Consider the following 16541-nt stretch of genomic DNA (forward strand, 5'->3'; position numbering starts at 1 on the left):
TAAAGGCTTACAATCAAGTTTCTGTCGGAGTGGGTTGGTTCCATACAGCAGGACGTGGGCTTCAGAGTGAACTGTCTGCAGCTCTTCCAGAGTGGCCTTCCTCCCACGGATGCACTACACACAGACAGACACACAGATGGATTCAGCTCACATAAGCGGTTCACTACTTTGCGCGACGGCTGGTGGATGCTGGATATCTACATCTTTTGCAAGCCTACCTCACACTGAGCTCTGAGTCCAGTCTCTTGCAGTCGGGACCAGATGCTCTGAATGCGTCCCGCATGCTCCGGGTGGCTGTTGGTGTTGCCGCACATGCACTGATGCTTCTGCATCAGGGAGTCATACACGAGGCCTTGGAAACACATGGAAACATTCACTACACTCGTTCAAATGCTCGTACACACTGATTGTGAAATACCACCTTCATTTTTGTTAATCTACACAATAGCGGTCTAAATGAACGCCTTACTCTTTTATTTTGAAAAGCTGAGGCATCAGATCCTTGTTTGATATTTGCTGTTGAGCTGTGCTTTTCCCGCACATTTTTCTGTAGTTTGGAACTGAATCGGAGCAAAGTAGGCCAAACTAAAAATATCTTCAGCTGTGGTGCTCGCATGCAAGAACTGTCACAAAAGTGCGCTTCCTAAAAGACACGCTGAAGCGGCTGGGAGGAGATTTAAAAAAAAAAGAAAAAGGTTTCTCCTCAACGAGTGAAACAACAGAGTGGGAGAGACAAAGATTTTGGCAAGATTCACTGATCCAGCTCGTCTATTTCTGCTACCAGATGGAGGCTGGAACTAGCCCAGCGTTTTCTGGCCAATTCACCTGATTTCTGGGTGATTTTTTTTCCTTTCCAGTCCCGAGTGCATTAAGATGGAAATTAAACTCACAGGGAGGCGGCTAAACTGCCGATGAATCCTACTGGTTGCTTTACAGTGATTGTAGATTTGAGTTAACGTGTAAGCAAACGAGCACGCACACAGTACGTGATGCTTCAGTGGGAGGAGAGGAGGGCGATGCTGACCTGTGGTAAAGCGAGGCTTGACTGGAGGATCGGGCGTGGGGACGCTGATCGGGAAGGAGGAAGCGGAGGCCGGAGATGACTGGGCCCTGGACAGGGGGCGGTGTCCCGGGAAGGAGATAGAGAGGCCGGCAGCTTCCATGGAGGCCTGGTAGTTTCTCAGTTGGTGAATCCGCTGCTGCTCCAACAGCAGGGCCTGCTGCTCGCACGCACAAAAGTGAAAAATAAAGGATGGGAATTCTGGAAAATGTTTAGATAATAAAACTCTTTGATGCTTTTTTTTACTGCAAGCGCAACTTGTGGCCAAAAGGTGGCAGCCAAAACAAATAATCTGGCTTTGATCGTCCCTTTTGCTTCTTAATCTCATGAACGCTGTGCCATTTCTTTCAAACCACCCCCCGCCACACTCCAGGACTTCCCCAGGAACACCTACAACCTATTTAAGCCAATCAGGTGCTCTAAAAGTTAACTCCTCATCTTTTACCTGTCTGAAGAGGAGCTCCTGCTCAGCCTGCCTCTCCCTCTCCCTGTGCTGCTGCTGCAGCACCTCCTCCTGCAGCTCCTGGGGGTCGGGGGGCTCCTGCTTGATGGTGACCCCGTGCGGCAGGCCTCCTCCGTCCTGGTGCTCCCTCAGCTCCTCCTCTGTCTCCTCGGGGTGGCTCTGGTGCTGACGGCCCACGGGCGACTCGCTGGGCTTGGCCATCATCTGCGGGACACGGCGCAGGCAGAGAGAGAGAGGGAGACACAGAAAGGGGAGAGAGGGCGATGATGCCGCGACGTGAAATTTATTTCACAATCGAACAGCGGGATGCGACAAATCCAACGTGTGAGGCTGCATTCAAGGCAAACGGGCACGCTCTCCTCTGAAACAAATTCCTGGCAGAGCGCTCTTTCCTCTCGAGCATTCTTCTTTTAACAAGCTTAATTTGGATTACTCAGCCAGATTGGTGTCTTGCTCATTTCAAACCTATCCTTTCTAATTGAATGTGAGTAGCCGCTCTCCCGACTGTACTCCGGGGCAAAATGTGTCTCGCAGAACAGAGACATTCCCCGCTCCCCGTCGCGTCTCTTTTCAGTCGACTCATTCTGGGCCCCCCGTTAACCGAGCGGTGACTCAGTTGTCTCTTCATTCACTTTTACTGACACGAACCGCTAAAGGGGCCCGAGAGTACTCGCCTCCACAGAGTGTACGATATGAAGGCTGAGAGAGAGAAGTGTTTGCTGGAAGTCTCAAGAGTGAGCTACATTTACAGGTGTGTGTGTGTGTGTGTGTGTGTGTGTGTGTGTGTGTGTGTGTGTGTTGTGTGTGTGTGTGTGTGTGTGTGTCTGTGTAAGTGTAGTGGGGTTCTGTGTGTGTGTGTGTGTCGTGTGTGTGTGTGTGGTCTGTGTGTGTGTGTGTGTGTGTGTCGTGTGTCTGTGTGTGTGTGTTGTGTGTGTGTCTGTGTCTGTGTCTGTGTGTGTGTGTGTGTGTGTGTGTTTGCTGTGTGTGTGTGTGTGTGTGTGTGTGTGCTGTGTGTGTGTGTGTGTGTGTTCTGTGTGTGTGTGTGTGTGTGTGTGTTGGCTGTGTGTGGTGTGTGTGTTGTGTGTGTGTGTTGTGTGTGTCGTGTGTCTGTGTGTGTGTGTCTGTGGTTGTGTCCATGAGTGGCTGTGTGTATGTGTGGGGGTGGTTTGGTGTGTGTCCTCTGGGTCCCCTTGGCTCAGTGCCAGGGGACAGCCTTGACGTCAGAGCATTCACCAACTCCCTTTCAACCTCCTCCTCCTCCTCTTCCTCCTCCTCTTCCTCCTCCGTGTTACTGTTCTCGTCTTCTTTGCATCCAAACAGACGTTTCTTTTCCCTCTTTCTTTTTCCTCTCCTTTCCACCCTTACCCATTTTTCACGTCCTGCGCTGACCTCTGACCCCCCCCCCGCTCCACTTTCCCAGAATCCTCCTGCCTATCTGCTTCAAACTGATGCCCTTCATTTCATTAGCAGCCAAGTTAAAGCAGACAAAGATAAAAGACAGGAAAGGTTCTGTTTTATTAAACTTGGTGCTAATCTGACACATTTACACTGGTAAACTGGCTGTTTGTCTATAGCAGTAATTAACTGATTACATTTATATGTGACTAATTATTAAATGAGCATAATGTTAGACCACAAAATCTACACTCAGGTAATACCTGTGTTCATATACAGGGCCCAGTATTCAAGTTGCTTTAGCTTGTCTATAGTCTCTGCTGCAACTGCAAGCCACTTTGCAACCCACATCCAGCTCCAGCTGCTCCTTTGTGTTGTTTTTAACATCTTTTATTTTGGAGTTTGGCAATCATACACTTGTTCTTGACTGGCCTATGTTGTTATCTGGGCTGGATTATCCAATGAGCATACAGTATACTCATGTACAGCTTGGTGCCCATTCAAGAGCCAAATGACACCAGAACTGTTCGATGTTGAAACCATATATTATCGAAACAGATATATTTCTTTATCATATCAGTTACATAATTAGTAGAATACGGTAGTCCGTATTTTACCTGACACTTTCTCCCCTACATTACAGAGACTAGTGGTCTCTCCCAGGTATAACAGGAAAACGGGAAAAATGGCATGTGTAACTTTTAGAAAATTGCCATTTTTAAATAAACAAACTTAGGATGAAAATATTTCCCTTAACTTTAAAGTTGTTGAGACGTTCAGTGCGGTGAGATGAAAGGTAATCCGGAGGTTAGCAGCTCACAATCACAATCAGATTTATTAGCTAAAAGTTTGACTGGAGCCAATCAGAGAAGCAAGTATCCATCAAATATTATTATTTTACTTACTAAATTTTGACAGATAAACAATGTTTACTCCTCTGGGCTCTACTTCATCACTGTTTCAACACCCGTCCAGAAGCAGTACCGTGGTACTGTCAAGAGGTAGGTACGGTCTCGCTAGTTCAAACTATTCTGTGTATATGTATGCAAACACTCCTGTATGATATGTCGGATTACTGAAGAAAGAAAAGAAGGAAGACGGTGGACGACACCACAAAAGGCAATAAATACACAAGGTAATGAGGCTTCCCTTTAAGGAACACAGTGAAGGAGAAAACCCGAGAGTGCAAACACAGCAAACCCAAACAGAGAATGCCAACAAGGAGACAAACTCAAAACACTGTGAGCGATAATCCCCACAAAAAACCCCACTCTGTGTCAAGACCTTGGGACCATGATAGTTCTGAAGCTTTTGCTAACACAGATATTTTATCTGAAGTTCAGAAACATGACCACATCTTCTCTCACAGATACCTGCTCTTCCTGTCCTATGTGCACAGGAGTGTGGGGTCGTCCCAAGCCAAAACCATATCGTGACTAGAAAACCTTCTTCTGACTTTAGTTTTCTGTTTCTTACTAAACTAATTTTGATACGTGATCCAGGCCATCTTGCTTTTTGTGTGTGGTTTGATCTTTAGCATTATTCTGCTATTTAGCCAAATTAAACGTTGCTTTTATTTGTTTGAGCTACACAAACTGTGCGCACGTCTGTTGTAAAATGGTATGGCTTCTCAGACAGCAACTAATAGAAGCATGTTTACATTTAGGTTCTTCCATTTCTCTGATCCAGCTGAGGTACTATGTATCAGGGGAAAGTTGGACATGGATGACTTGTATAAAGAACACCATGTAACGGATCCACGCTTGCAGGAAACTGTGGCTAGAAGAATCTGGGCAACCTTTCTTCAAGGCAGAAAGACACCAAGTATGGCTGCCGTTGGATGTTTTCTCTTCTGAAATTCCTGTTACAAGTGCCTTTGTAGAGTTTTTCCTTTTTGGGCTGACCAACAGAGCCGGTGTGCTCCTTATTAACAACGGGTTGCACCACAACAGGTGGTGCTACATGTTTTTAATTTTTTTTGTTTTCCATTGCCTTTCCTGATATAGCCCCAAAGGGATTTCTGTCTCCTCCCGGGATGAACTCGGGATCTTTTGCTTGTTAAACCACCAAATATGTAAACCAGCTACACTACGGCGCTCTGCACAACTCATAAAGTGTGAAACTCAAGTCGAGAGGAACTTTGGATACAGTTGTAAGAAGTTGTACACCTATGCACTCCAGGGGAAGGCCTTGTTGGAATCTGCATGCTCACAAAAAAAGTACAAAGCGAAGAAGAACATCTAAGGTAAGATGAACTTTGAGGCTATAGAATTGACTGTTTGTGCTGTTTCCAGCGTGGTGCTAGATTGTAATGCTAAACCAGTGCAGTTCTTGAGTTTCAGCCAGCCTCTTTCCAGGGTGCTTAAGTGCACAGTGTGTGTGGGCATACCTGCTTTTGTTGCAGTGTTGGACAAAACTGAAAAGATCCGATTTTTGTTCCCGTTTCCTCCTGACTTGTTTCAGTTTTTTATGTATTCTCTTTACATTTTGTGCATTTTAAAGTGCAGTAACTGAATTGGTGTTAGCAGGATGGCTTTATGAACTTTAAGCGAATAATGACTTTTAGGTATATGGTTATATATGTGGTGCTAAAAGAGAAGTTTGAATATCTTAAATGTGGTGTTTGTTTTACAGTACTGCCATGTTCATAACGGTTGCTTGAGAAAAAATATGAAGCGTCACCTAAAGTGCAAAAGCAGGAACCACTGAGTAATTCTATTTAAAATAAGAATGGATTACAGTTATATGAACACTTACAATGTGTGGGAGAGTCAAACTGTATCACTCTCACCCTCAGTTCATATAGTTAATAATGCATCAGTAGTGTAGTTTAAGCCCTCATAAGCATCTTTTTTATTCTCTTTGTATGCTTTGAAAAAGTGTCATTTAAATAAAGGGAATGACACATGCTAAAGGCAACCTACACTCAAACATATTTATGGCTGAAATGCTGGCTTTAGCTAATTTGACTACATGTCATTTTCCATGTAATTGTATTACAGAAGTAAAATGTAAAATGTTACATTAATGAAATGCATTCAGCATTAGCGTTAGCCAAGTAGTTAGCTAATGCTATTAAAGGTTTTCACTAGCAAACCAACAAGAGCAACCTAAATTTGGCTAACAGGAAACCTAACTTGATCATATATTCATTCTATTGTATCCATTAATAAAGAAAACACCTGAAATGATAACCATTTTAACATAATACTAGAGATACATGTTTGCCATTAGCTCGTCAAACTGTCTGCCCAAAAACACTTTTCTGTGGTTTTTCTTTTTTTTCTACTTCTGTTGTATTTTATTCAAAATCCACTGTGTTTAGTGTCCTTTTGCGCAATTTTTCTATTTGCTGATATTTTAAGTCACAGTGTGTATGACCTCTCAGAGCCACCGTACTGCTGTGTGTTATTTTACAAAGTAGCGATACATTAAATCAAACTTTTTCACTACCATAATACTGAAGGCTGTGCCCTACATTAATAATCTCTTTGGTTTGCTAGGATCTGGTTACCCTAACCGTAGCACTGGTCTTCAAGTGAGGATGTAATTGAGCTGAAGCTGACACTTTCGTAATGCTTAAAAAATGCACAAACCTAACAAAATGACACATTTCATGAATGTTCATGTGAAAAAATGATGTTGTGCCTAATGCACGTAAGTAGATCAGGACAAATTTTAGAGGAACAGTGCAAAAGATGTGGTGACAGAACGCAAGGAAGCAAAGACTAATCTGGATCATAGCTTTTCAAAAACAAAGCTATTTGCACACATTTTAAAAACTAGGTAGCAGTGATGTTTAGAGGTGCTGGTAGGCAGGTTTTGCTACATCAGGACAGAGCTGGGCCGGCTGTAAGCTGCACGCATAACAGTAATCAACCTTCTCATCCAACTCTGGGACACAAAAACCTGTTGCTGACCTTTTCCTTTACATGTCAGAGATCTCCTAGTATGAGAGTTTGAAACCAAAAGGACTCGAGTTTAGATCAACTTGTCAGATGTAAAAAAAATAAAAAAATAAAAAAATCTTATCTATATCTACATTCACAGTAGATATTTAAAGGAACAAAACCAGCTCTTTTATCCCCTCTTGTATTAATTTGACAGAATAACATGCTAAAATAGAGATTTTCTTTCTTCTTTTTGTCCTGGCAAAAACAAGCAGAAAGCCGTCCTTAGCGTGCCAGAGGCTGTTGAGAAAGGTGTTTGTGTAAAAATCTGCCACTTGAGATCTCTGAAACATATGAAGGGAGTGAGATGGAGCAGAGCAGTGCGGGGGAGGTGGAGGAGGAGGAGGAGGAGGAGAGGAAATCCCTTGTTTCATCCACCCACCTCTCCTCCAGCACGTACCCTTCTTGAATAGGTAAAGCGGCAGCTGCTCTCTTCCTCCCTGCCCATATAAGGCAGAGGCTTCCGGCGCGGTTGCCATGGCAGCGCATGGTTACCTCGCAGCCCGTGGCAACTGTCTCGGCCACAGTCGCAGAGACGTGGATGCAAGCATTCACACACACACAGACACACACAGCTATACATGTTAACCCATACCTGCCTCCACCTACTCACAAACAAAAATACTACAGAGAGAGAAAGAGAGGGCAGAGGAAAGTCAACAACTTCACACACAGCCAAAGCTAACACATTATTGGCTGTGTAGCCCGGTGCTGCCTACGCAAACTACTACACTACAGCTCCAGAGCTGGCCCTCTGAGACTCATAGCCTCCATTAATTATCAGTTTATGTGAATGTGATATCAGATTTCTGGCCACTCGAACCCCCTGCCTGAGACGACATGTTATAAAGCAACATGGATGCATGATTCAACAAAACGGCACCACTTTGCATTCAAACGCGCCCGGAGACAAGCTGCCTTTAAAACAAATCACAAGTTCAATTCAAACCCAAATTGAATACCTTGTTTAGGTGGAGCTGCTGCTGCTGGAACTGCTGCTTGTGCTTCTCCAGGAACTGCTGGTGCTGCTGTTGGACCACCAGCTGCTGCAGTGCCAGGGCCTGCGCATGAGCCTGGGCCGCGGCCCCCTGGGGCAGCGGGGCCGACTGGGTCCTCCCCAGGGGCCGGTGCTGCCGCTGCAGCTTGGTCATGGACGCTGCTGACGACATAGACAGGCCGCTTACACCTAAGACACAAACAAGGCAGACGTTACTACATAAGGCAGAGCAGATACCAAAGCATTGTTTCAAAGTAGTCTGGCAAGGCGCCTGATTTCTCAGTAACAGCAGCAGCATTGCTTCAGGCCAATCCGGGCCCTGCGCTTGATGCATTATCTTACAACATTGCTTCAGTTTCGTGCAGCTTTTTAGGAAAATGTGCTGAAGCAGTGTTTTGTCAATGACGTGTCTTGAAGTGGCTCTGAGCACCTGAGCGACTATTTAGACTAGGTGTCATAATGATTCATGGTTACTTGAGTGTGCAGTCTATTCTGGCGGTTAGCTCAGGGGAAATATGACAGCATTTCCAGAGTGGCGACCCTGTTTTTCCAAATTAAAAATCAGAAGCGAGAATCTGAACAATCGAATCGCGAACAGGTTCACGTCTAAGCAGAGGGGCGGGGAAGCAGGTAAAGTCCAGCTGGCTTCGATTACAGCTCACAGGAGTCTCGGTTAAGACTTCCCAGACTGGAGCGAAAACACCTGAGGAAAATCCCGAACTCTTGGTATAAACCGCACTGATGAGAGCGCTCATATTCAAGATAAATATGATGTGTTCCTAATGTTGTCGTTGGACCTCGGATTAGTTAGCAGATGTATTTGCGAACCGAATAAAAACAACCATCTGTGCTGCAACACTGTGAATCTCCCATTGTAGTGACACGAGATCATCTCAGCAGCTCAGATCAGCTTGCCGAGTGTCGCAGCACTGAGAAAAAGTAAGAAAGCAGACGCGGAGCCTCAGAGGCACCACATCGCTGTGCTTTCAAACCGATAACTTAAAGAGAAGGAGCCGGGGAGGAGCTGACATGAAACAGAAGAGTTAGTGTTAAGTTTTCATGGTTAAAAGTGCGTCTTTCTGATAAGTAGCTTGTTGCTGCACGTAACGATTCACACTCTCCAGCTCTTGGCCTGTGCGTGGGCATTGATACGTCCCTGTCTGTACGTTTTTGGACAAGAATACACGCATTCTCATACGTGCGTCTGTATCTGCGTCACTGCTCATTCACTGCTAATGCCCCACTGAAAATAGACGCAGTGTGGTAGTGAGTGAATGAGCCGATGAGAAAGGGCACACAATGGACCCATGTCATACTCAGACAGCATATGCTGACATATGAAAGCAGCTCATTAGGTCGAGCTAATGAATGGACGTCTGTCAGTGTGAGGGGGCACACAGCGATGATGGTTTTATTTTTCTGCACGTCCATGCGTGTGTGTGCGTGCGTGTGCGTGCGTGTGCGTGTGTGTGCGTGCATGTGTGTGTGTGCATATGTGTGCGTGTGAAACCAGATGGCTCCAGGAGCAAAAATGAATATTTTGACTTTTCGTTTACGTTGCATTTGATTCTTTTGTTGCTTTTTCTCAGCTACTGCTGCTATTTATATAACATTTAATCAAGCCGAGGCTGTAAAACGAAGCAGTAAGTACCAAAAACTGCAGTTCCTCTAATGGCCACTTGAGACCAACTCTAAAAGTGTTAACTCTAAAACTCTAACTCTAAAAATTCTCCATTAACTGCACTATTAAAATGTCCAACTTTAGAGCAAAAATAACATCTTTACAGATATTTTGGATATCTACAGCCAATTTTAGCATCTGTGACAACTACACAGGTTGAACCGTTATACAGCACTGTGGAAAAGTCTTCAGCTGTCCTTCATTTCTTTATATTTTGCTAGGAAAACGGAAAATAGCTTAAGTGGCTTAATGAAACATGCAAAAATAAATGGTCAAAAGTCAATATTTGGTATGGCCCAACTTTATTCAACACAGCCTGGACTCTCTTAGGGAGCTTTCGGTAATTTCTTTAAGCAGTCTTCAGGGACAGTTCTCCAGGCTTCCTGAAGGACATTCAAAGCTCTTCTTCGGATTAGGCTGCCTTTTGTTCTCTGTCAGGATGATCCCACACTGTTTCAATAATGTCGGGCTCTGAGGGATCCATCAAATTGTCCAAGATTTCCAACATCACTGCCTGAAATGCAGCTCCAAATCATGACAGAGCCTCCACCGTGTTTTACAGATGCCTGTACATTCACTGCTGTAGCGCTCTCCTTACCTCTACCATACATACTGACCAACGTTCCCTCTAATGTTTCATGTGTGTGAGCGAACACACAAACTCCCTGAGCGTCCCCTGGACTACTGTGAGCAGCAGCAGACGTGTGCACTGTGGTCACGCCAGCATCCAATCCATCCAAGTCACATGTTTATTAAAATAATCCATCCATCCATTCACTTCCGCTTATCCTGGAGCCTATCCCAGCTGTCATCAGGTCGCCAGTCTGTCGCAGGGCCAACACACAGGGACAGACAACCATTCACTCGCACATTCACACCTAGTGGCAATTTGGATTATCCAATTAACCTATCCCCACAAGCTGCATGTCTTTGGACGGTGGGAGGAAGCCGGAGTACCCGGAGAGAACCCACGCAAACACGGGGAGAACATGCAAACTCCACACAGAAAGACCCCGGCCTGATGGTGGAATTGAACTCAGGACCTTCTTGCTGTGCGGCAACAGTGCTAACCACCGTGCCACCGTGCTGCCCCTAAAATAATCCAATTACAGCATTTATGTTAGACGACTTTTAATTAACTGCTTTAGCCCACTTACAATGAAAAAAAATAATCTTGTTCATGACCTGTAGCATGTTAACACTATATAAACAAACTATAACAACTTTTTTTTTTAATAAAGCTCTGACTTGTATTATGAGTCTGTGGTCTGGGAGAGAGTCCTGTAACTCTGTCTGCAAAATACAGTAAATAATGACCAATGTTGGGCATTAATTATATAGTTACTTCTTCAAAAAAGTTACTGAGTTTTGCAAACAAAGTTTTTTGCAGCTGTTTACCTAAAAATGCAGCCAAGGTGTTTTTTAAAAAACATTTCAAACTATTTACAGAACAATCAGCTGTTCTGCATCAAATCTGATGCCACACAAATTATTTGTGCCGCTCCAAAAAATAATTTGTGTCCACTATGAGATGAAGGAGAACAACAGCCTGATACCTGCAGGCCTGACAGCAGCAGATGTGTCACTGCTGTAACACCTGTAACACTCAGCAGGCGCCTCATTGTTCTGACACACAACACACTACTACACTACACACTAACTACACACTACACACTCACTTACACACTCACTACACACTCACTACACACTACTACACACTAACTACACACTACTACACACTAACTACACACTCACTACACACTCACTACACACTAACTACACGCTACTAACCACTACACACTAACTACACATCACTACCTAACTCACACACTCACTACTACACACTACTAACACACTCATGACTACACACTAACTACACACTAACTACACACTCACACACCTCACTACACACTACTACACACTCTACACACTCACTACACACTCACTACACACTCACTACACACTCACTACACACTCACTACACACTCACTACACATAACTACACACTAACTACACGCTAACTACACGCTCACTACACACTCACTACACACTAACTACACGCTAACTACACACTCACTACACACTCACTACACACTAACTACACACTCACTACACACTCACTACACGACACTACACACTGACTACACACTAACTACACACTACTACACACTCACTACACACGACTACACACTCACTACACACTAACTACACACTGTACTACACACTCACTACACACTAACTACACACTCACTACACACGCAACTACACACTACTACACACTCACTACACACTAACTACACGCTCACTACACGCTAACTACACACTCACTACACGCTAACTACACACTAACTACACGCTAACTACACAAGATTTGTGCTAAACGAATAATGAATCGCATCATTGGCTGGACTGTGGGATAAGGTGGCATCGTTCTGATCCCATACAGGAGCAGCCAATCACTCACTAACACTGCAAAACAGAATTGTTAACATATTTATTTTAATTTCAATTCAGGTTAGATTTTTTTTGTGCGCAGAGACGTGGCAGCAGCTTAGAGGGAACATTGATGCTGACAGTGTTTCCCTTACTTAAGAACGGCTCTTTGACATCCATCCTAGACGACCTCTGTCCGGGTTCCTCAAATTTTTTATGACCCACTGCACAACACGCTAAGACACCAAGTTTTCAGCTAATGTCTCTTTGGAATTAACTTGTTGGTGCAAAAAAACAAAACAATTTTATATCTTTAGCTAATCATGCTGCTACTTGCAAAGTCCTTAAAGATATAATTAAAAACTTGCTCTTTGCTAACACATGACACATGCTTGAATGTTTCATGGTTCAGTGTTAAATAACTTAAACAAAAAAAACATTCCTCTGAAAACAGTAAGGCACATGGACTCCGTCACTAATGAATCAAAAAGCAACACAAAATTACATGGCTGATTGTGCCACATGTCAGTGGCATGTTTAGTTACACATTATCGCTCATTAGCAGGTATCTGCGTCTATGGATGCTCCTTGGTAGCATCAGTAAATACCAACAACTTCTTGTCTATCCCCCAAAAACCAAGATGAGTTTGAACCTTCAAGATATGAGCTCAGTTGGGTGATAACTAACTAACTCTTGTTCAATATTCAGTTTTATTTAAAGGACACTCCAGGGAAGCAGCTGTTTTCTCCTCTAAGTATATGTTGTTTTAAGCCTGTTTATCTAACGGGGGCAGCTTGCTGTCCCCGGGGTTCAGGTAACACCCGAGGTCTACCCTCTCATCCAGATGCGGTCATGTCGGCCTTCAGATCACTATAGTGATTGCAAAAAATAGCTAATTTGGAAATCAGTGGCTATCGCCATCTTTCATGTATATATAGTCTATGCTTTAAGGTATTTAATAAAAGCTGAATTGTTTCCCCTACCTGTCACCAGGGGGCTCTGCGCTGGACTCTGCTCCATGAGCACCATGTGTTGGAGCAGGGGACTGTGTGCACCGTGCCCGCCTGTTCCTGCTCCAGCCTCGGCCAAGTAGGGGGTCAAGTGGCCACCGGAGAGGAATGGAGGGCTGAGGGAGAGGGCTGGCTGCAGGCCTCCATCCTGTTGGGCTGAGGTCACCTGGAAAAGAGCGTGCAAGCATATTTGAATAGATAGTTGGAGACAGTGCACTCTAAACAAAACAAATTCACAGTTAGAGAGATGCACAGTCTGCAAGCTGTTCAGTCAAGTTTCCTCCTTACATTAGAAGCAGCAGTGGCCGTGGCAGTGGCTGGCAGCCCCAGGGTGATGTTGGGTAAAGATGGGGAAGTGTAGAGGGACAGCTGGCTAACGGAGCCACGATCAGCACCGCTGCACAGCCTCTGGGCCAAAGATGCCTGGAAAACACATTTAAATGATTTATCTGTGTTTGCATCAAGGGAAAAAACCTCCTGCACACAGATAACAAAAAAAACAAACAGCACACAGAAGAAATAGTCCACACACGGGGAAAGATCTACATTTGCACCCTCACTGCTGATGTAAAACTGTCACGGACAGAAGCCTCCTCCACACTGCCTGAGTGCCCCTAATGGCTGCCACAAATAGCATCTTGCCAGCTCCTCAGCCTGCCTCCTTGTCCACAGAACAATAATCCGAACATCCCTCAATCACAGCCTTCATCCGTACTCCAGGCTGCAATGTTTTAAAGCTAACAAGAGAACCTGCAGCACATCGCTGGCACAAAGGAGCCAGGCTACAATTTCAGAGATCAGGCTTAATACGTTTTATGCTAAAATTACAAGAACAACAACAGAAAGATAAATGGCATCTATGACTGCAAATGTATGCGTGTGCGTTACCTCCGTGTTGTTGGAGACTGACACAGTGATGCCGTTCTCATTAGGGATGTTGTTGGAGCTGTTATTTGGAGAGCTTGGGCCCGAGCCGGGTGCGCTGCTACATGCCGAGTCTGAAACGCGCGCAGACACACAAATCAAACACACAAGAAACCAGCAGCAGTGTGGACTAAAACTCTCTGAGCGAGCCGTTTGCTTGCCTCTTACCTGCCATGTCGAGCGAGCGTTTCTTGGCGCTGGTGATGGGACTGTCTCGGCGACGCAGCAGCGGACTGCTCCTACGCTCGCTTACCTTCTGCTTCAGCCGGGAGCGCAGCTTCAGGTTGGGCTCAGATGCTGAAAGAAGATTGAAAAGAGACCAAATTCTTTTTTTGAAATCCAATTTGAACTCTGTTATCGTAAGCGCATAAATACCTTAATGAAGAAAGCTTTGATAAGCTACTGAGATGAGAAAAAACCTTAAAATACAGTTTCTACATGTCACCAATTCATTTCGAATTAACATTTTCAAGAGGTTTGTGATTAATGCATTCGTGTTTATGCCCTGTATGTACTGAAGTGTTTAACTGCTTCTTCTTCTCAGAAAGGTCATGCAAATCCAAAGCTACTTAGCTTAAACTTTAGCATGTCAATCGACTCTACAATCTTCTATGGTCACCTAAATAATGGATACGAGTGGAGACGAGTGACAGAAATAAGGTTTCTCTGAGAGGTGTCTGGCTACTCCCTTAGAGACAGGGTGAAGATTCAGTTATTTGACTTAAGCTGGACAAACACGGTCCTGAGTTCGATTTTTTTCAGTCACGTTATTCAGCTCCTGCTCAAACTGCACGATTGAATCTCAGGGGTGAGAAGTTCATAGGTCACGATGCAGGTCTCACACTATACGGCCCGATGCTCTGATGCGACCTGAGTGCTCACACTGTGTGTCCATAACATGAAGGTTATAACACAAACTCTGTCTCTCGTTACCACGTGTATACTACATGATGCACGACACACGATTAAGGCGAAAAACGGTCGCACAACTGAAAAATCATCTCAAAATGGGCCAAAAATGGCACAGTGTATGCCCGGCTTTAGTCAGCGTGGAGCCACTACTCCACATCGAAAGAAGGCAGATGAGATGTTTTTAATGACTTCTCTATATTTTATTGTCTGGAAACCAATGCATCAAATATTTAAAAAGCATCATGGCTGCTGTTTTGCACTTCCTGTCCAATACAATAAGTGCCAACTTTTCTGCTCAAACTTCTTCGGGTTCGCTCAGTTCTTTAGCTAAGCACGATAATTAAACTAATCTTTCCATGTTCCCCCTGTGAACCCTTGACGTTCTCACAGCCCTGGTTGGAAATCACTGCACCGCAGCACTAGCCTCCACTTCTGTCACTTCTGGTAAATGGGATATTTTGGTTTCTCGCCAACACCAGCTGAGGAGCAGCACCCCTGTCAAACCTCCTTGATGTTAAACAGATAACTGGCAGCAGTGCAGCTTTGGATGAATCAATCGGCAGGAAGTGAGAGTTACCTGAGCTACAGTCACGCAGACTTTCAGCTTAAACTGGGAGCTCTACACACTGATCAGCCGGGGGAGCACCTTCTACCGAGCGGCTCTGTTACGAAACCTGTTAGGTGGACAAACTGTTACATGCTGCTATTCATTTAGTGTACAATTCCCCCCGCCTACTGAGATGCTTTCGAACAAGCCACATTCTGATTTTCCCAAAGACGTTGTGGCTAAAAAGCAATTAGCTCCAATTTGGGAGCCGTGTCTGACTGGCTAAAGGTCTTTTGGTCTTTTGTGTACGCTGTCACGGACTTGTGAATGGATACTGACAGAAGGGAACGGCATGTCACCTCATTAGCCTTCATGGCTCAGACCATGAAGGCTAATGCTCGGTTTATTTTACCCTGCCAATCAGCAGCCTTCGATAATTTTTCTATTTATTATCCAATTTTCAGTCATCAGAGGATAGATGAAATCAAAAACAGGGCACTTCTAACCTTTATTATGACATAACCAGTTTAACCGTCTACTATAGCTCTTTTAAGACTGACAGGATAGGTAAAAGCACCCAGAAGCTACCATCACCGGAGCAACTGTTCCTTTTGGGAAACGATCACAGATGAACTTGTTCCCGTTTGCAGTGTCAAGTAAAAATAAATGTGTGGAGAAGACACAAGTGTGAAATATGAGGTGTGAAGGTACAGTAACACAAAGTGGGAAGGAGAGCTCAGTCCAGATGGAGTCAAACCAATTAACGTTGAGGGGAGGTGGTGTTCAAAGCCAATTTACTACAAATCCAATAAAAACTCTGTGACTCTGCTTTAGATTTTAGATCTAAATTAAGCAAACCCAAAAAAAGGGTCTTTGTCACAACAAATACAATATTTGGTCAAAATGAAGGCTGTTGATTAAGGCTTTTGACTTTTTGAATGCTGCGAATGTTCTGGTGTATTTCATCACTTTTCACCAAGCACAAGAGATTCTGATATGTTCTGTTTTAATATTTGTTCTAGTAGTAAAACTACTGTATCTACTAGGGGTGCGACGATACACAAAATTCACGGTTCGGTTCGATACTTTGGTGTCACGGTTCGATATTTTTTCGATACAAAAAATGTTCATGCTTTTTTAATTTGTCATTTATTAAAATTATAAATAT

At 44.2% G+C, this 16541-nt stretch overlaps 1 protein-coding gene across 10 annotated transcripts in view; it reads right to left on the minus strand.

The window, feature by feature from the left end:
- LOC102312396 (histone deacetylase 4) overlaps positions 1 to 16541 on the minus strand; it is an 84563-nt gene that overhangs the window by 13032 nt on the left and 54990 nt on the right. For all 10 annotated transcript variants that reach the window (XM_005945502.3, XM_005945501.3, XM_042212820.1 and 7 more), the window contains 9 exons: positions 14083 to 14211; positions 13879 to 13988; positions 13279 to 13413; positions 12964 to 13156; positions 7831 to 8054; positions 1506 to 1727; positions 1025 to 1220; positions 219 to 352; positions 12 to 114 (listed from right to left, as the gene is read on the minus strand). In XM_005945502.3, the coding sequence (XP_005945564.1) occupies positions 12 to 114; positions 219 to 352; positions 1025 to 1220; positions 1506 to 1727; positions 7831 to 8054; positions 12964 to 13156; positions 13279 to 13413; positions 13879 to 13988; positions 14083 to 14211 (1446 nt within the window). The remainder of the gene's footprint in view (positions 1 to 11; positions 115 to 218; positions 353 to 1024; positions 1221 to 1505; positions 1728 to 7830; positions 8055 to 12963; positions 13157 to 13278; positions 13414 to 13878; positions 13989 to 14082; positions 14212 to 16541) is intronic.

The sequence above is a fragment of the Haplochromis burtoni genome, unplaced genomic scaffold (assembly GCF_018398535.1).
Source record: "Haplochromis burtoni strain Fernald_Lab_line unplaced genomic scaffold, NCSU_Asbu1 Contig_394, whole genome shotgun sequence".
Lineage (NCBI taxonomy): Eukaryota > Metazoa > Chordata > Actinopteri > Cichliformes > Cichlidae > Haplochromis > Haplochromis burtoni.